This window comes from Sinohyriopsis cumingii, chromosome 2 (assembly GCF_028554795.1).
Source record: "Sinohyriopsis cumingii isolate HCF-2022 chromosome 2, ASM2855479v2, whole genome shotgun sequence".
NCBI classification, from domain to species: domain Eukaryota; kingdom Metazoa; phylum Mollusca; class Bivalvia; order Unionida; family Unionidae; genus Sinohyriopsis; species Sinohyriopsis cumingii.
The window spans coordinates 65425574-65447237 of NC_142962.1; the positions used below are offsets into that span (position 1 = coordinate 65425574).

At 35.7% G+C, this 21664-nt stretch overlaps 2 protein-coding genes across 2 annotated transcripts in view; one reads left to right on the forward strand and one right to left on the reverse strand.

Moving 5' to 3' along the window:
- LOC149805065 (kelch-like protein 13) overlaps positions 1–14223 on the reverse strand; it is a 57183-nt gene extending 42960 nt beyond the window's left edge. The window contains exon 1 of the mRNA XM_089946976.1: positions 14111–14223. The gene's annotated coding sequence lies outside the window, so the exon portion shown is untranslated. The remainder of the gene's footprint in view (positions 1–14110) is intronic.
- Positions 14224–14277: 54 nt separating this feature from the next.
- LOC149805066 (transcription factor IIIB 90 kDa subunit-like) overlaps positions 14278–21664 on the forward strand; it is a 113421-nt gene continuing 106034 nt past the window's right edge. Inside the window, exons 1-2 of the mRNA XM_089947014.1 lie at positions 14278–14583; positions 20636–20839. Of these exons, the coding sequence (XP_089803140.1) occupies positions 20656–20839 (184 nt within the window). The 5' untranslated portion in view covers positions 14278–14583; positions 20636–20655. The remainder of the gene's footprint in view (positions 14584–20635; positions 20840–21664) is intronic.

The following is a 21664-nucleotide window of genomic DNA, read 5'->3' on the forward strand; positions in this document are numbered from 1 at the left end:
ATATCATTTTGCCTGGTCATTTCTGAAACTCCATCCTTAGTAAAGTGACATAGGGGGTCCCTTCTATGATACAAGTCTGAGAGGGATCACACCAATAAACAGCAGAGCCAAATGGCACAGAAAGATAAGTGGGGGATAAAAGACAATATTTTTGTTTTGAAAGATGTATTGATGACAGAAAAGAAGATACTTTAGATATATACAACAGCAGTCAGACAACATGCAAAGGTATGTTTTCAATGTCATGATATCTGACAATTGATTTAATATTTTCTTTTAATTTGATAGTTATATTTTCAGTTGACATTTTTAATCTTATATAATGTAATTTCCATAAACAAAATGACATCAAACTGGTTAATTCTAAAGTAGTAAATTACTTTCTTTTAAAGATGGATGAATATTTTATATGAGATTTTCCAAGTCATACTTTTTGTTTTCAATTTATACAGTAGATGTGATTAGCTATATCAGTTATGTATGTAAAATGTGTTGGCTTTAACTGAGTTGCAGATTGAGTTTAAGCTTAAGAATGGCCTTATAGATATCAGTAAATATTCTTTCAAGGTATTTTATATACGAATTTGATGTATTGTGACTAGTACCACAATAATAACCCAAGCAGACCTTTAGTCTAAAAGACAATATCATCATTAGGCTGGGTAATAAGAGTTGGAAGATATTCTCCATTTGGTCATTATGAAAGATACACAGTTGCAAGTCCGGTAATGTTAAATACTTCGACCATATATTTATTTATATTTGAAGCATTTGTGGAGAATTAAATAAAAAAGAACCTCTTCAATATATGCTATGAATATTGGACACTGGTAGGAAGAATACAAAAGACATAATTTTATATATATTGGATAACTGATTATAAAAGTACTTCATAACGAGGTCCACAAACATAGACCACACTTTAAGCAGGATGTGAGTTACCAAGGGAACTCCAAAAATTGAGAAAAAGTATCCCTTTGATATCAAGAAAACTGGGGGGGGGGGGGCAGTGTTATGGAACTGTGCTGTTTATTGACCAATTCCTCATTTTACAATCATGTCGATATTAATTTTTAATAACGTGCTTTTTCTAATGAAGTTGTTCGTTATTCTGTTTAAATAACATTTATTTTCAAAATGTCCAACATATGAAAGATCGTTCCAACCGGTTTCAACAACCTATCACGTGTTACGAATTAATTAATTGGAATTAATAATACGCGGGTTTGCAAGTTATCAGGGCATGAGTTATTGAGGGAGCAGTGTACTTTGTTAGCTTAATTCCAAATGCACACTTATTATTAATCTTATATTTATGCAAATAAATGTTAGTGATTATTTGGCATGATTCTGACTAACTTCATTAAATTTCATTGTACAATTCAATACAAATCAATAAGGCCTAACATCCCCATGATATGTATCTTTATGCCGATGTAAAGTTTACAGAGGTTTACTCATTCATGTAGTGGGTCTATGAGCCTTCTGTCTTTAGGACATTTGTGACTGAAAATTCAACATTTATGTGCTTTAAAATGTAGGTTTCTCAAGATTATATCCTTGATTATTTCATCTTCACAGACTGTATGCAGTTGGTTTTTAGATTAGAAGTAACAAATTAATTTTTTTCTATCTTTGATTGCAGGAAGGAAAAGGATCAGAAAGCACAGACCAAGAGTTAGCTCTTGTTGAATACACCCACAAATTTTTGTATCTGGCCATTTTTTCAGATGAAAACACTTTGTATTTTGTAAAGAACCAACAGCAAAAGTGCAAAAAGAGAAATTGGCATACAGCAAAATGTCAATGAAGCTTGATAAAAAAGGCAAACATATTATGTATACAGCTTATCTAGCATGTAAATTGTTTGGACATGTCACCAAAGATATAATTTCAATGAAAAATATTAACAAGAAGTGGCTGGAAACTAGAATAAAAAATTATTTAAAATAAGTCAAACAATCTTGTCACTGTGGCACAAAACTGCAAAATTGATATTAATCATATGACAAAAGTAAATTGCTGTAAGATCTGTGTGATTTATTTTCCTTTTGAGACCGATCTGATTCTTTCAAGACATCACTGTTTTGAGCAAAACTTACAAACTTTTTCAATCTTTAATGCTAAAATATTAAACTTATGACAATCTCTATAGGAAGTATTTTGTACTATTTTGTGAAGACAGTTTTTAAAAAATATATGCCATGGTACTTTGATTTCAATGAGTTCATATTAAAATTATAAGAAATTTCTAAATAGCATCTATGGGTGAGTACCCCACTTTAAAAGTGCCTTCCCTTTGTCCCGTGTATGTTTTAATGGAACAGCCCTTATTATCTGGAACAAATGTTCATTATTCAGTTTAAAGTGACACACTTGTCAGGTATATATCTGTGCACTGATCATAGAAAGAAGGCCTAGCATGATCTTCAGGATGTCAAACTTGATGTAGGGGTGACATCTTTCTTTGTATCCAGATATTATTCTACAATAAAATCTATAACTAGCCACATTTAACATTAGCACCTCTTGGTATAAGCAAATATCAAATGATACGTAAATGTATTCAGGAATCACCTTAAATTTAATTAGGTATATGGTATGTTTGGCAATATAGTGATATCATCACATTCATATACACATTTACTGGGAGCACACAAAATATCAAATATGTCTTAAGAAGCTGCTGTTGTAATTGTTGTTTTGTTTATAAAATATACATTCTTATTGTATCTTTTCTGAAGGGTAAATCAATTGTATCTCAAAGTTGAATGAGAACTATGTCATTATTTTTGTCCATCTTGATTAACCTTATCAATAAAAGTGGACTTATTTTTGTGACCTCTTCATATGTGTATCATTTAACTACTGTGTTTGTGTTCTTTGAAAGCTAAAAGAAACATCACTGAAAGTTTCCACTGAATAGTTCGGTGTAAATCTAACTTTTTAAGCTCTATCATTAGGTAATGAAAGTTTCAAAGTTGCTGTAATATTAACAGTATGCCTTTTTGACATGGACTCAGAAAATAATAATCGTTGTGCTTTGATCTGGGATAGAAATTTTCCCCTTGGGATTACAGATCTGCATCAGACACTCAGCACAACCTTGTGTACCACTTTAAATTCTGAGCCAAGGATTTTCATAATTTACACATAGGCATATGATGGATTCTATTATTACTACCATGGGCAGTCTCCATTTGGGAGGGTAGTACATTTGATAATCAGTAGAGTAATATAAGAATATAATAAGAATTTACAACTAATATTAAACAAAAAGTTCAAGTCATATAGGAATAACAACACATCATTTTTTTATATTCTGGAGACAGTGTGAGGCATAGATCTAGTAATCTTACATCAGATATTTTAAACAACCAAATGAATGGTATACTGTTACCATGCAAATAGGGTAATGTTGCTATCTGTGCTTTGGAATTAACGATGTAGTATTTTTACTACACCAGGTTTTGCAAATCAAATAAGTTAGTGTTACACTGTTAAATGGAAATAGGGTAATACAACTAAATGAACAATGTAGTATTATCTCTACATCAAGTTTTGGAAATAAAGACAATCAGTTTTACAATGTGACCTAGAAATAAAGTAATTTTACTACATAAATTTGGTGATTGACAATGTAGCATGTTACTACATCATATTTTGGAGATCACAGACTCTGCTTTACAATGTCACATGGAAATAGGGTAATATTACTAGATGGGTTTGGTGGAGAGCTATGTAGTACTGTTACTACATCAGGCTTTGGGATCACAAAATCAGTGCCTAGAAATAGGGTATTGTTACTACATGGGTTTGGTGGAAGGCTATGTAGTATTGTCACTACATCTGGCTTGGAAATCACAAAACCAGTGCCCTAGAAATAGGGTATTGTTACTACATGGGTTTGGGGGAAGGCTATGTAGTATTGTTACTACATCAGATTTTGAAGAAAACAAATCAGTGCCTAGAAATAGGGTATTGTTAATACATGGGTTTGGTGGAGAGCTATGTAGTATTGTTGCTACGTCAGGTTTTAGAGATCACAAAATCAGTGCCTAGAAATAGGGTAATATTACTACATGGGTTTGGTGGATGGCTGTGTAGTATTGTTACTGCATCAGGCTTGGAAATCACAAAACCAGTGCCCTAGAAATAGGGTATTGTTACTACATGGGTTTGGTGGAGAGCCATGTAGTATCGTCACTATATCAGAATTTGAAGAAACGAATCAATGCCTAGAAATAGTGTATTGTTACTACATGGGTTTGGTGGAAGGCTATGTAGTATTGTTACTACATCAGATTTTGAAGAAAACAAATCAATGCCTAGAAATAGGGTATTGTTACTACATGGGTTTGGTGGAGAGCTATGTAGTAATGTTGCTACATCAGGTTTTAGAGATCACAAAATCAGTGGTGAGAAATAAGGTATTGTTAATGCACATGTTTGGGAATTAACCATGTAGTATTGTTACTAGTATGTTTACTAGTACAACATGATTAAATTTACAACTTCTTGTGCTTCTTCTTATTAAACTTGATATTGTGTGTACAGGGTTTAAAATTCCTTTAAAAAGGACAGGCAAGCAATTCCTTTTTTATTCTGACAGCCATTCTGCATCCTTGTGCATTTAAAGCACGCCATCTACGTCCAAGTACAAACTGTAGAAACCACCCATCCGACAGTAAATAACACGACTACTTGTTGCCAAACACTCTGTGCAACTCCAAATTCACTTGGCAGACTCTCCGCCCATACTGGGAACGGGTCATCCCACGAGGTTGAAAACGAGGCAATAATACACCAATTAACACATATTGCGCACCACTTTCCAGGAATTGTCAACTTAACTGTAACAACTGATTGACTATAACGTGGGGCTCTTGACCCCAAATGTCATTCTCCCCCAGTTTAATGAAAATAACATCCAGCAATGGGTCCAGACCTGTTGGCCGGGAAAGAAAATTCACTACCCGTGCCCCCGGGCACCCATAATACTGCTGGACTGATGACATAACGTCGGTAAATTCGCACACCGATTCAATCAGGCAATAAAACTGTGTCCAATGTTGTGAACATACATCTTGCTCCCAAACAACTGCAAATTGAATGTAAAGACAATAGATTCAAACCAACCAATCCAAAACAAGGATACATCCTAAGTTCGGCATAGCGCTATGGCGCAAAATAATAGTTATCTTATAACAAAACCCCTTCATATCTCCAAATACCTTGACACAACCATGCCTACTAACAACTCACAAACGTATTTATGGAAAAGTACAGGGTATAGCTTTCAATTTGCCGAAATTATACCAAAATGCTTAAAAAGAATAAAGATTACACAAAAAAGAGAAATGTGTGGTTGAATGTTTTCAATCACGTCCACGCTCACAATGATTTCAATCCGATTTTCTTATCAAGCTCCATTATGGACAAATGACTACCCAGTAAGCAGAATATGGTGGGGATTGCAAGCGGAAGGTCAAAATTTGACTCCCTATAAGGGATCTGCCTTTGGAATCTCCACCGTAAGCTCCAATTTTATAAATCCAAACCCAAAAAAGTTTATGATGTTATCATCACATCCATACAAAAAAGAATTCAAACATAATTATTTAAACCATATGCTACGGCATAACAAATTGAAACCTAATAAACATGGAATTCTTCATCTATGCTTTCATAATGAAGGATTTCTATCCTCATTTGACAAACATTAAGTGCTAAGGCACAATCAATTAAAACTAAAACAACCGAATACCATTCCACCACTGTGTGTGGAAAAAACATTTTTTCTTCAACCCTTTATATGCTAAGGCATATACAGATGCACCACATACACTAAAAAAACAAGAATACAAACTCAAACATTTATTATTCTTGGATACATTAGATAGAAACAAAACTTGTAAATTTGAAATATTTATGCTGTCCGACATCAAACAAACACACAAGACACATCTCAATAAAAATGGAAAATACATCACAAAAATAGACATATGACTCTGGCAAAGTCACTTCATAAATAATAAATAACACAAGGGTAAGGGAAGGAAATTAGCCCAGGGCTAAATAGCCTTTGGGGTAATAGTACAACCCTAAAATCCAAAGCTAAATTGGTAGAAATCAGGACCACTGTCAGCCCGGACAAAGGGAAGAAAGTATACCAATAAGGCTACCTTATGGGATAAATGAAAAAACTCTTAAGAACTCGATGGATAAAAAAGAAATTAACCCTGCAAAAGTCTATATCACATTATTGTTTTTCTGAACAATAACACCTACAGACCTCCAAGGGAGACAGGGGAAACCCACACCAAAACACACTTTTAGAAAAACAGGGTGTCACTCTAAAGTTCTGACCAGCTATATATGCTGGGATGGAGCTTAAGAGTGTCAACAAAAAGGAATATTTTAAACTATGGGGAGTGGGGTTGAATGCTAGGGTCAGCAACGAAAAACAGATATGTGTGTGTATGTGATTTGAAGCGTGATGTTCCACCCAGTCACATTATCCTAACACCAGGCCGACCAGTTCAAATACTAACCTGTTAATGCTGAGCACCTAGCGCGGCAGCCGCTAGTACCATATTTATAAGTCTTTGGTATGATTCGACCAGGGTTTGAACCTGCATCCTCCTGCATCTGAAGCGGACACCCTAACTACTAGACCACCAGAGCTGTCTGGGTCGGTCAGCTGATGGGAAACACAAATATTGGGAAGTGGGAGCGGAGAGACTGATTTTGATTGATGTGATGAAACTAGACCAAGTGAGAAGAAATGCACACATTCCAGGCCACAACAGAATTGAAAATGGCATAAACAGTAAATGGATTGAGAATCATCAGTTTCAATGAATGAAATGAAAGTACACCTCTCCCTCGATAACTCATATACAACGGGGTCTGCAAACATAGACCGCACTTTAAGCGAGGCGCGAGTTACCAAGGGACCTTCAAAAATTGGAAAGAGTCACTTTGACATCGAGAAAATCTTGGGGGGGGGGAGTGGCATTACAGAACTGGGCTGTTTATTGACTGAATCCTCATTTTACAATCACATCGATAATAATTTTTTATAACGCACTTTTTCTAATGAAGGTGTTCGCTATTCTGTTCAAATAACATTTATTTTCAAAATGTCCAACATATGAAAGATCGTTCCAACTGGTTTCAATAACCATCATGTGGATGCGAAAAAAATATGTGCATTACGTCACTGCTTTTTGTTTTCTTGATGAGTCTGGTTCCTGTAGTGGTGTTTAATATTATCCTGCCAAATCGGGAGTCCACATAGCAGGGAAATAGACTAACTGTTGATACACCGGCAAACAAGATTCCTTTTTTCAAAAACATGCAACATTTATTTCGTGTGACAATCATCTGCATCGAAACTCAAATTTTGTATTGTTCAGTTAGTACAATATTGAATGAAACTTCTTATCATCCTTGAGGATGTATCTAAGTGTTAGTTCAAGAATTCTCTGAAACTCGCTTGCCGACAATGGAACGTATCTGTGAAATCAAGATCTTTATTTTACAAAGTATTCATTTCGCTTGGTTGCCTTGTTATCTTTGATCACAGTTATGAAAGAGTCGGTTAATTTAAGGTAGTTTATGTAACACACACAATAACATTTATAAGTGTTCTATTGATCAAATGAAGTGAGTTCACCCGACATACAACTGGGGCTGCTAGATTATAAGTTTGTTGGACTTTCGTTCCTTTTAACTTTTCTTTTATTCCACCTCCTTTATTTGATTCAAAAGACATAATTAACATGATAATACAAAGGAGGCCAGCTTTTAATTCAGTGCAACAATACAACAAATACTTCGGAAGTCAGTTATCAAAAAACAGTCGGCACTTAATTAGGTTCTCAGAGAAACACTCGTGGACATAGCTGTTACGGTAGATTGACCCATTTCACGTTTAATTTCAAGACGGCACATTGCATTTATGACGATTACACTTAAAAAAAATGTTAAGATCTATTTTTAAATTTGATATTTCATAGTGTTGATTAAAATTTCCAGGTCCTGTCTACCATTTTCGACGATAAAACGAGCGATACATCAAAGTTTCCGTTACCAATTTTAATCGCAAGTTTCTTCAAGTTCAACAATCAGGTATCAATTTTTGGGGTGTTGTCTGGTTTAAAAAATGGGATCCACACCTGACCCCGCGTTATAAGCAGGTTCGTGAGTTATCTGGGTGCCAGTTATCAAGGGAGTGGTGTACTAGGTCATCTACACTGGATGGATAGGAAAGTGCATGGAATGGAAAAAAGCAGGTGTTCTTCAGACTAGAGATTCTATTAAATGTACAAGTAAGTGATGCGGTATATGTAGGTCTATGTATGCTTCTCTCTTCAATTCTGTTTTTGTAAGATGTAAAACAAAATAAATTTTATCTATTCAATAGAGACATACCAAACTGATTTCCCTTTCAAGAATTCAGCTGTTTGATCAAGCTTTATATAACCACTCAAGTTTGTTAAAATTAATATTTATTAGCACTCTTGGGAAATAGATTTTCCAATTGTAACTGAAATTTTATATACTTCTTGCAGAATGTAGACATTTGGTCTAAAGCCGTTGATGGTTGACAACATCTCCCTTTTTTTGACATTCAAGTTTGCTTAATTAAAATGTCATTTTTGTGTCCTGTTTTTAACATGTTCACTTGATAGCCCAAATAACTGGGTTGTCTCCTGAAACATTCTTTACTGAATTGAAAAATTTAGTGTTGTAACATGTTACTTTCTTAAGGGCTCACATGTGTTTCTTATTTTGGAGCTCTTCAGGTTGCAACCCTAAAAATACTCTAGTGCGCTATTTCCATTATTCAGTGTATACTTCATACCACATTGTAATGAAAAGAGTACACTATCTATTTGAGTTTCCTCTGACCCAATCCCACCCCATTTTAGATATCATCATATTTATACTGAAACGTGGGGGTCAGAGCCAATTGCCTGTTTAAATGTTGGAATTTGCCGCCACCATGTGGTGGCATCTTAGGGTAGCTGCTTACTAGCTGGCTTAGCAAACTAAAATGACCCCACATTGAACCATACCTGCATGATAGGTAGATGATTTATTTCCTCAGAAATTTCAAGTATCAACAAATCTTGCAACCTATATGCATAGCTGCCAACCTTCCAGACTCACAATTAGTGAAAAATACCATGACAATAACTCCATCCACTCTGACCATCAATACTACACTATATCAAGATCACAATATAGAACTAAAACACTACATATATGCAGAAATATTTATTTATTAAGACATGATACTGTGGCAGACTTGAACTTCCTCAACTGCTTGATCGTAAATTTGTTTTCTAAACAGTTCAGACTTCTTGCCTCCTGGTTGATCTTGGGGACTAAAATTGCTGACAAATGTTCTGCAGCTAAGGAGGCCCTAAAGTCTGTCTTATTTTTCCTCACTAGAGAAAATACTCTTTCGTTGTCACTGTTGCTGTGAGGAATGCACAGGAGCTGCAGCACTTTCGGTTCTTCCACAGGAAAATTTGGAAGCGATTTTTGAGTCCAGGAACATTTGTCGGAACAAATGTTTAGCATGGTCTCCAGCTGATAAAGGTAGATTGTGTTCGACAAGAAAACTCACAAATAATGCTTCAGCATTGGTAGCTTGCAGGTCTTCCGCCGATGGCTTAAAATATTCCAGAGCCGAAATCTGCGATTCTTAATTTTCCCAACTTCTACGTGTCTTTTGCAACTGATGTGCTCCATCACATCATCTCTGCAATGGCACACTGAGTGCCAAAAGCTTTGATGAATATCAATGTTTAATGGCAGAATGCACGGCCAATTTTTGATATATTCCAAATGAAACTTCACTTTTTGAGCAATACATTTCTTTTTCCTTGGTGGTGAAGACATTTTCAAGATCTTACATGCGATGCTGAACGGTAACTCAAATCTGTTGGCGACGCATGTGCGGAGAAAAATTCCGGTTAGATCTACTAATATCGCGACCAGCAGTACCGGACCATTTCGGTAACTGCGAATATCACGACCAGCATTTAACGGGAAATCAGTTATTTTATTAAAGATTTAAAATAATTAAGAATTGGAGAATTCGTGAATTTCTTGCTTGCGGCGTGAATCCGTGAATCGCTGAAAAAGTCGTGAAATTCACACCAAATTCGTGAGGGTTGGCAGCTATGTATATGTCCATGGCATCAGAGATCCATTCATGTCATACCAACAAAAATATCATCGATATGTGCTTTATGCTTCAGGAATCTGACTTCCTGCAGGCTGCTGCGATAGTGACAGGTTTCTGGTTGGCATTCTCAGAACAAATATGTTGAGAATTAAGTGTGCTTTAATATTTTTTTTACAAACATTGTATGACTTTCAATTAAAATGTTTTGAATTTTGTGTATAACAGAATTGGAAAGGGACCTACTTATCTAAATCATCTTTCTATTGATTTCATGCAGGTATGGCTCCACATAAGGTTGCTAGGCCCACTATTGGGCAGCTACCCTATGCCACCACAACATGGTGGAGGCAAATTCTAACTATTCTATCCGTTGTTTTCATGTGACGTTACAAATCGTGTGTAATTCCATATACGCCATTTTGAGTCCCTAGCCCTGCAAACCGGCACCTAATAACATTGTTCTTCCTGCATAATTACGAAGGCACGTCTCATTTTGTGCGCAAGAATAAATACATAACATTATGTTGTGCATGTCAACCACACGAGACCAAATGTGTTACTTTTCTACTTATTTTCTTCAAGTAAAACATTTAAATTTCAACAATCTTTGTTATTCTTTCATAAACAAACAGACTGATCGATAAACAAACGCGTAAACAAATGGATACACAAACATGTAGAAATATTTAATGATTTTTAATTTTCATGGGCTGAAATCAATCATTTTGGTTATCGTTCAAGTTGAAAAGCTAATTGTTAACATATAATTTCATATTTCTAAAAGCATTTCAGGAATACTATGTTTGACATTCTACACAAAGTCATGTTCCATTAGGCACGTGTTTCGTTTCAATACAATGAAGATGAAACGTCTTTGAACGGTTATCGCTTTCATTCAATATCATCCTACGTCCATCATCTCCACAACAAATACAATATTTGACCATACTAATTAAGTTGGTTTGTCAACTGTCTTTGGCACAAACACCTGTTGTTGCAAAAAGTATTTGTACATAAAAGTTCTGGCATAAAACACATGCTGAGATTTTAATTGGTAACTGATATTGTATCCTGAAAATCATTGTGTGGAAATACTCTTTCAAGATGATAAGCTTAGGGATATGATACAACACTTTTAAAAAATGTCAATATTGTCTATTTGTAAAAAGAAAAATAACTGCATTTCTATCTGATAGCAATAAACATGATTATGGTTCAAATTCACTATTCTGTCTTTCGATTTAAGCAAGGGAACTTCCAGCTTTTTTATTTTCTTTCTATAGGACACTTAATTTTAAGTATAATCTATGTATCGTTTCGATGAAGTAAATGTCCTTATCGATAGTTAAATCAGATTATTATCTTGAATATACATGATCACTAATGTTGACAAAGGTTTGTTAGAGATTCAAAATGGCGGCGCAAGGTGCGCGCGCATTGTATTGTGTGCATTTTTGTACTCAATTGTGATGTCTGTGAAAACAACCCACAATAAAAAACTTCGCGAAAATCGCACGTTTCGGAGCGCGTAACTTCAGTTTGGTACAACGCAGAAAAGTCAATGATGGCTTGATCGATAGAAAAATATCTCAGAAGTAAAACAAGCCATATAGTATGGTCATGTGCCTTTAAAGACAGAAATAGCAGAAGGAAATCGAGGGTCATGGGTGGAGCGAAGTATTTGGAAGTTCCGTACCTTCTCTCTTATATATTATGATAGAGAGGGTCCTATGTCAGAATGGGTCATGGGGGTAATCTAAGGTATTTTTGTCACTCTGTATGATTTTTTCCTTTAGATGATTGTTTTTTTTCTTAACATCAAGCTCGTGTCGAGCACCTGTGCACACCCCAACATAAATGTTAAAGTATCTAAATTAGGATGGGAAGGTTCAGAGGGAGCTTGGAGTATAAATGAATAAAGGTACTATGAAACATTACGATTTTCGGCGAATAAACGTACTACCGCGAATAAAGAAGCACATATCAACACTTGTGCATTGCATATTAGTGACTTCAAAAGCTAAAATGATGATGTATCAGGACCATAACAGTAAATGGTCATGGGAAGAACACTGTAATATAAGTATTTATTGTGATCAATTCTCTATTCAAGTTAGCGATCATCTGTATCTATAGTCTGATAATACAAACCCGTTTGTTTGTATCCCCCTACCGATTTAAATAATGGAAACCTTTAATGTGATAAAAAGTGCAAGGAACTTAGTCAATTAAATCATTGATTTATAGTTTCTAACCTGACTCTGATTAAATGGCCCTAACACCGTCATCTTTTGTACATTTCATGCTTAACAGAAGTTTTCGGTGTAATAGATGGACATGCTCGGATCCATTTCCAGTTTCTGGACAAGTCCATTTTCAGCAAAGGGGTATATCACGACTACAGCTGTACAGACATACGTTGTCTGCTTCCGATATTTACAATGTCGAATCAAGCAAAGGAAAATAATGACAACTACAAATTTGCTTTTCATGTGGATTTAACAAGCGGTTTAATTTATATGTCCATGTATGCAGAGGGATATAATTCCAAACTCTCAACATTATGTAATTTACGCAATTATTCAGCATTGCCGAACAGGATGAACTACGTCATTATGTTGTCTGATGTAAATAAACTAGCCTATAGTGTATGCAATATGGTGCCATGTTAGTATGGAAAGTCCGTTAAGCACGAAATGCTACAGGGGATGCCAGAATTAGTGCCATTCTGGTCACAGTCAGGTTAGAAATCATAAATCAATGATTTAATTGACTTAGTTCTGTGCACTTTTTATTACATTAAACGTTCTCGTTTTTGAAATCGTTAGGGGGGTACAAACAAACAGGGATGTGGAGTCAGAATATAGACTACAGTCTGATAATACAAAACCCTTTGTTTGTACCCTCCTACCGATTTAAATAATGTAAACCTTTAATGTAATAAAAAGTGCAAGGAACTTAGTTAATTCATTCATCGATTTATAGTTTCTAACCTGACTGAGTAGAGTGGGCCTAACACCATCATCTTATGCGCGTTTCATACTTAACGGAAGTTTTCAGTGCAATAGACGGACATGCTCAGATCCATTTCCAGTTTCTGGACAAGTCCATTTTCAGCAAAGGGGTGTATCACGACTACAGACGTACATACATAAGTCATCTGCTTCTGATATTTACAATGTTGAATCAAGCAAAGGAAAATGACAACTATGCTTTTCATGTGGATTTAGCAAGCGGTTTAATTTCTATGTTCATGTAAGCAGAGGGATATAATTCCAAACTCTCAACATTATGTAATTTACGCAATTATTCAGAATTTGCCGAATAGGATGAACTACGTCATTACGCTGTCTGATGGAAATAAACTAGCCTACAGTGTACGCAATATGGCGCCGTCTTAGTATGGAAAGTCCGTTAAGCATGAAATGGTGCAGGGGATGCCAGCATTAGTGCCATTCTGGTCACAGTCAGGTTAGAAATTATAAATCAATGATTCAATTGACTTAGTTCTGTGCAATTTTTATCACACTAAACGTTCTCGTTTTTGAAATCGGTAGGGAGGTACAAACAAACGGGTTTGTGTTATCAGACTATAGTCCCTCCTTAAACCAGCACCCAAACGGCGGTCTTTCATCATGTGTTCCAAAGTTCTTGATCCAACTATAATCAAAGTGAACATGAGATACATGGCCCACACAAATATAAATTCTATATCAGCAATAGAAAGCCTGCATATAATGAACTCGGTATTAAAATTAACGTATTCGTTCTTGGAAGGACAACTTTAATAACAGCACAACCCGAGTAAACATTGATGAACCAATAATCTAATGGGAAATGACTAAGGTCATCACTCTCTCTCGAAATCAAATACATTTTAAGATTTCAAATAGCTCCACTAACAAGATAAATGGCCGTCAACTAAGAAACCAGTCGCATGAAAGGACCATCTTGTTTTAACGGTCTACATTTTTCGTCCCACAGTTCATGACGATCTCCGAGGCCCTGCTATCACCGGAAATGTTTGATACAAGCATTGCGCATGCGTGATGCATTTTATATTTCTGTTGGTTTCATCACCGTTCACCGGCGTGCGGAATTATTTCAGCCAATGTGCTTGGTTAATTCCTAATGTTTATAGCATGTTTCATATTTTGTAGTTTCACTGCATATGCTTGCTAACCAAGGAAACTGAAATTAAACTATTTCAGTTTGAATATCAGGCCGTTGCTTGTTAAAATTACAATATTAAACGGTCTTTCCTTGTGGGAACGCGACCTTATTTCACATAACTTCAAGAACCATACCAAGGATCGTTTGCACTGGTATCTATTTATTCAGCAGCAGTGAAATCGTTATAAATCTAAAAGTGTTTGGTAAGTCTTTTCACGTGCTTTTGCATGAAGAAATTTCAATTTGCGAACATCATATACGAAAAATTTCAGTTTGGTAGCTCAGATGTATCATGTTTGCTTGGCGTGCTTACGGTCTTGAGTTCGAGGCTGGTTTTAGGTATTCAGTTAAATGGGGAAAGTTTTTTTTTTTTATATTTTGTTTTGCATGTTTGTGTTATTTTTTTAATAATAAATGAATATAATTTATATTCTGGACAAGTAATGTTCATATAAATGCTGTTTGTATTGTTAAATTTCTTGTCCATGATGAAGTGCAATTTGTACACAAACAATTTTGTACCTCTGACCTAAACCAAAATGTTAGAAGAGAAGAAACTTCATACCAACAAACCTAATACATTTCATACCAAAGTATTTTACTCCAGTCATTTGGTAACTATATAGTCATTAAAATCTTTCTCCTATATGTACACAAGACATTTTATACTCTAGACAGTTGATACTAAATCTTTAAAATTGTTGATACTGTTCATTGCCAATGAAAAATCAAGTTGCTGTTGAAAAGATAATATAAATATTTCTCATGTACATTTTTCAATATTGTAATGGATCAAACATTATTGCAGCACTTAAGGATATATAGGAATTTGTGGAATTTACTGTTGTTTTTCCTATCAGTACAGTAAAACCTGTCTTGAAAGATCACTGCTATACGAGACCACCTATCTTGAAAGACCACATTCTCGATGCATGGATATATTCATTATATAGTGTTATGGCCTGTCATGAGAGACCATTATTGTTTGGTAGAAGAGGTGGTCTTTCAAGACAGGTTCTACTGTCATTATTGTTTATGTTTCTTTTTATCATGCTTTTAGAAGTCAAGTAAGATGACTACACTTGATTCCATTCATACAGGACAGGTGTTCTGTGCTTGCACATTCTGAGATTTCACTAATTAGTTGCTTCGTGCTTCCTCAGTTATTTTTCTCATCACAGTATATGTATTTATGAAGATATGACACTGTATTCTACACTTGAACTCCCTGACTATGTACTGCAATGTAATGTCACAACATCTTTGATGTGTGATGTACTGTCAAATATGTATGCAGCTTCTGTGTTTAGAATGACTAAAATGTTGATTTTACTATTTTAGTTGACTGTTTAGCAGAATAGCAGTCATTTTTTAGGTGTAAAACTTAGTTTACCTTCACCTTGCACATGTAGCAGAGAACATTACTGTAGTTGATTCCACAAAGCATCGCAAAGTATTCCTATCTTTAAGTCAGTTTTCAGCTCAGCGTCATTAAATGTAGCTAAAAGTACCTAATTTGTTTCATGCAAAGTATTTAAAACAAATTATTTACTTTTAGCTACATTTAATGATGCCGACCTGAAAATTTACTGAGTTACAGGTAGGAAAAATTTGCAGTGCTGTGTGGAATGAACTATAGTGATCAGTGGAACTGTTAGGAAGCAGATGGAAAATTAATAATAAATACTGGAGAAAGTGGCAGACAGGAAGTAAATTTAGGTTTTGCAGGTCCTGATCCACTGGAATATGTGCACCTTCATCACACAGGTAGGTCACTGTGATCTATATTTCATGCTGTACTGGCTTTAGTTTTGAGTTTATTTCTTAAACTGTGTTCATGTTAGAATCATTTAACATTAGCTCTTGACCAAATAGTTTTATTTATTGCCTAGGTTCATGAAACTTGGCAAGGAGATGCACTGCTTCACTTTGATTAGATTTTGTGATCATTTAATAATAGTAATACACTACCTGATGCTATTGTAATGCTTTCCTTTCCAGGATTCATAGTCCACATTTAAGCTACATGATTCCTTTCTTCCAGTAGTATTGGGAGATTCTAGAAGTGAGAAGGACAATATCCCAGTCTGCCTTCTGTGTCACAGCCCACACATGGGTTACTATCCTCTTTTCCTTGGAAGCTATCAGCACTAGATGTGTGCAGATTTGCTCATTGAAAAGTGCCTTTGTTCTTTGATTTAAAATGTATTTTGGCTTTACATCTGTATTTTTTTCTGATAGCATGTTAGTCTCCACAGTCTTTGTTATGTTTGAGTGTTATGATTATCTTTACCATATATTGTTAAATTAGGTTGGTTTTGCACCTTGCTTGGTAAGCAGTGGTTTAATTGTTACCCCTTCCTCTTATTTGTACCAGTGTTAAGATAAGTATAGCCTATTCTTTTTTTATTCCACATTTTTTGTTCCTTTTTCAAATTTTAATGTCACAAGGTGTGGAAAAGTGGAGGCATCAAAAGGTCCTGTATGACATGCACCCTGCATGTTTTGGCATATACAGGGTGTGCAATCATGAACAGTTGTCCAAACAGTCTCTAGTCAGATGAAGTATGGGAATTGGCGCAAAAAAGTCACAGCACTTATAAGGAGTGGAAGAAAGTACTGTCTTCACTTCATTTTGTTTGGACAATCCCTTCTTTCCCCAGAAAGGGTCTGAATCATTTTTAAGGAAATAATGCCTTCATGGGGGGAAAATGTTCTGAGTATTCCAAGGTTCAGATGTCTCATAAGGCCCAATGATCCTTGCCACTTGATCCAATCCTGTTAGTGCCAGTGAGGCTTTGATCAGCAGGTAGTGACTTATGTCCAACGCACCCTTGCAATGCAGGAGTAGCACCAGTACAAAGTTAGTGTCCAGGTGAAGGTGACTTGTAAATTGTGCCATTCTGGGACATAAGGTCGGCATTTTCACTCAGCAGTAAAAATAATAAATGTTACGTCTCTTCCATCCAACTGCCATCACCTGGCTGTTTTTTGTCTGGTAACTGGGCACCAATCAACAGTCACTGGGTTTTGAACACTGGTCATCGAGATCTCATCATAGGTCTGTTGACAGGAAGAAACTTGATACCCAGTCTTTTTCTGTGCAACTGTTTGATTATGATGGGGATAGGGATTTGGCTTTACTTGTCCAACTTGGGAGGGGCATGGATTTCCATGTTCCCTTTTGAACCCTACATTATGTGGAAACACCTTCTATGGGAAGTACTCTACCATACTAGTGCATTCTTGGGCTTTAAGGTGGGGCAGTTTCGTCCTCTTTGACCAGGAAATGTGTTGAACCTAGCTGTTCTCATGTGAGTGCAGTGGCTTCTTTTCTTTGTGTTTTCTAGGAGAAAGACTGTTCAGTGTCCACTATCAGGAGTTATAGTGCAGCTCTTCAAATACTCTTAAGTTCCCTTGGGGTCCTGCCATTGTGTTGGAACTTCATCTTTTCGATCTCATTTGGTATTTTGAGCTTCAGAGAATGGTATCTCACTCACAAATGCCTTGATGGAATCTCCTTTGCATCCTTTGGGCAAGGTCAGTAGTTTGAGTGAAACTTCTTTCAAAAACCTTACTCTTCAGATGGTTTTCCTGTTTGTTTTTGCCTCAGGGAAGATTAAGCTTATGTCTTGTCAGTAGAAAAGAGTTGTTTATGGACCAATGGTAGTTATGATTTGGTTGATCTTTGCCAACCAGGGTTTCTGCCTAACAACCAGCTTCGGGGCTCTGAGTGACAGAGTGGTCTAAAGCACTCATGTTATGGATCGCTTCCATCTCAGCTCTGTCTGCGTGGGTTTGAGTCTTGGGCTCAGCCAGTGTGGGTATGTGAGAAAGCTTGCCTGTAGCTTCTCATTGGTCGGTGGTTCTTTCCAGGGTTTTTCCAGTGTTCTTCCTCAACCATTTATACTGGCTGCCATGTATAACCTATCTTGTGCTGAAAAATGGCATTAAACCCTATAACAACAATAATGACCAGCTTCATTATATCAATTTATATTAAGATCCACAGTCTTAGACATGTGTGCTGTTTATGGCAAAGATAGCCTCCTTTACCAAGTTAGGGCCTTAAGGTTTTTATTTTGCATCCTCTAAAGGGAGAAGATAGGATCTGAAGTGTCTCTTTCTACCTAGGAATCCTCTGATAATTCAGTGTTCACTGTTCCCAGGTGTCATGGCTATCAAGAGAGCTCATCAGGCCCTAGTTAGAGCAACCTTTCTTTTTCATGAGCATTAGAGCTAATGCTGCTATTTGTGCCAGTTTGAATCACTTATCTTTAGATGACATTAAGAGAGATGCATTTAATAGTTTTAAACTACCATCTCCTCAATTTAAGTATGATTTTTAGTCCACCAGTTTGGAGGCGTTTTTTTGTTGGGCCAATGGCTCAATATTCAGTTGTAAACACTCTTGTAAGGGTAAGTACAATACTTTTTACCAGGTTTCATGAGGTCATTGGCCTCCAGCCTGACTGGTAGATTCATTAATAGTGACTAGTGATGTATTACTGTTATTAAAATGTAGTTTTGGGAGGGTTTAAACTGGTGTTTTATTATGCACTACTCATCTGCTTCTGATGTAAAGATTCCCTCCTCCCCTTCAGCTCTGATGTTCTGTACTCAAAGTCAAGGACAGTGACCCATTATATGTGGGTTTTGACACAGAAGTCAGATTGAGATATTGTTCTTTTCAGTTCATTAGAACATTAAAACTAATTGGAAAAATATAATTGTGTAGTTTGGGCATGGGACAATGCATCTCTGAAAGGTAAGTAATGTTATAGTAGCAAGTAAGTATTACATAATTAAAATTAGTCTACCCCACTCACGCACCCGACCCCAGCTACATTTTAAAATTGTTTTTAAGTTTATTTCTTGAGCTCTATAATGTTAGAATCATGAAACTGAATGGTTAAGCATGTTGTATGCATTTATATTGATACCATACCTTTAAAACAAAGAAAGGCCATTGTGACATAATTTTATTGGCTTAGGTCTATTTTTGTGTTTAGCTCATCATGGCATTGTGGTTGTTTTTTGGGGGGTTTTTTTGTGCTTCTCTGTGATTTTACCTGGAATCTTGGTGGGAGGATGCATATATGACCAACATGGCTACCATCTAGAAAATATACATAGATAGTCCTATATAAAAATGGTGTCAATCATGCATCCAGTATTGCTGCCATGGCTGCTGTCTTGAAATTCTTGCTTTCACCACTTGCCGTCAAGGTATTGTCATATTGACTTGGGGTTTTCACCAAAATATTCTTATGTCTACTTAATCCTGAATGAAATGGTGCCAAATCTACAGCCAATATTACTACAGCAACTAATTTCAGAATCTTCTTATCGTGGAAAAAATAAGAGAGATGGTTTTAACACTCCGCAGTTAAAAGGAAGAAATCATCTTGAATTTTTTTAAATTTGTTTTGGCTAGTAGAGCATTAGCATCTTCTAAATTGCAAGTTACTATAATTATTAATACTGTTATTTTGAAAAGGCAATAAAATTAGTATCAGAACGTGACTATACCCACGTGTCTTCTAGACAACTAGTATATGTGTACTCATGTACATGGTTTGCTGACTCAACTGTATTCATCACACACACATTACACGCACATGAAGACACAATACCAAATATAGATATGTGTAAACAAAGCTTAATACACATTAGATTCAAACTAATTCACTTGCATGAAACTGATTAAGATACTGGACAATATTCAGTTTGTGCATGTGCAAAGTTTTCATAAGTAACTGGAGGTGAATGGGCATTGTCACACACACACACGTAATTGGAGGTGAATGGGCCATATGCTTGTCATACACACAGAGAAGTAACTTAATGTGAATGGGTCATATACTTATAACACAGACACACAAACACTTTACAGAAGTATCTGGTGGTGAATGGACCATATGCTTGCTAAAGCCTAGTTATATTGATTTAATGCATCTATTTTGAAAGGCAAAAATACACATAGGTTGCTCAGGTAACCATCTGAAATTGAGGTATAATTTGTGTGACTCTCTCCTTTTTTTCAGGGATGTGGTCCAAGGTCAACTATACAAAAACTTTAAGTTACATCAACATTTTTAAAATGTTTTTATCACACATAACACATGCATTTTAATAGGGGGACATGGTAATATATTTAGTAGATTTTGGTTAAAACCCAAGATAATGGTCTTAAATGCCATGGTCCAGTCAAAGTCAAATAAATGTACGATGTTTTCTGTTTAATGATTTCAGTACCATAATCTGGTGAAGAGATGTCAAGCTCAGTTTGCAGCCATTGTGGCTGTACAGAAATTGACAAAGATCCTGCTAGAGGAGATACTGTTTGCACAGGATGTGGATCTGTCCTGGAGGACCAGATCATCGTTTCTGAGGTGCAGTTTCAGGAAAATTCTGGGGGCGGTTCATCAATGATAGGCCAGTTTGTTTCCTCAGAAGGTAAAATGAGTGAACTCTTTATATGTTTAAGGTGGCGCTCTACAGTTTCCTATTTTGCATAAGGTTAGAATTTTAAAAAAAAAAATAATTTCCCTGGCTTTCCTCACTGGTTATACTGGCTATTTAAAAAAGACCTTGTATATCTTAGGTATAATTCAAAGAACCATTGATTCCCTTTATTTTGGTGTGTGATTGTTGGGTGTAATATGGATTATAGAGTATACAGTTTGGCTTTACTCCAGATGTGCATCTTTCAAAAAAGTGCTAGCTCCATTTGGTCATTTTTACTTCCTGAACTTCAGAGGTAAATTTTATAAAAAAAAGAGCCAATAACTACATTTTACATTTTATATATTTGGTAATTCATTCATTGCACTTTCAGAAGCTGGTATTATCTAGTCTGGCAAAATTCATTTTCCATATTTTAACAGATGCTATGGATAGGGTACTGTAGACTAATTCAGGCTGATTTTTTAGCACAAGGGAGCAGTCATTTTAGCTAGGAGTGTGCATAGATCATGTACAGTTTCCAAAAGTACAATATCCAAAGAAATATCCACATTACATTAATGTAGCATTATTTTGGTACTAAAAGAAAATGGTGCTGATCTGACATCCAGTATGACACCAAGGTAGCCATTTTCAAAATCAGGTTAAATTAAATTAAATCTTGCTAAATTTTAAGTCATGTTGACATTGGGTTTTCACCAGAACACTAATTATGATATCTAGTTGGACCTGAATGAAAATGGTGCAATCGGATGTTAAATATGGCTCCCACAATGAACATGTTGAAAATCTTGTTGCAAATTTTCCTGAACATCA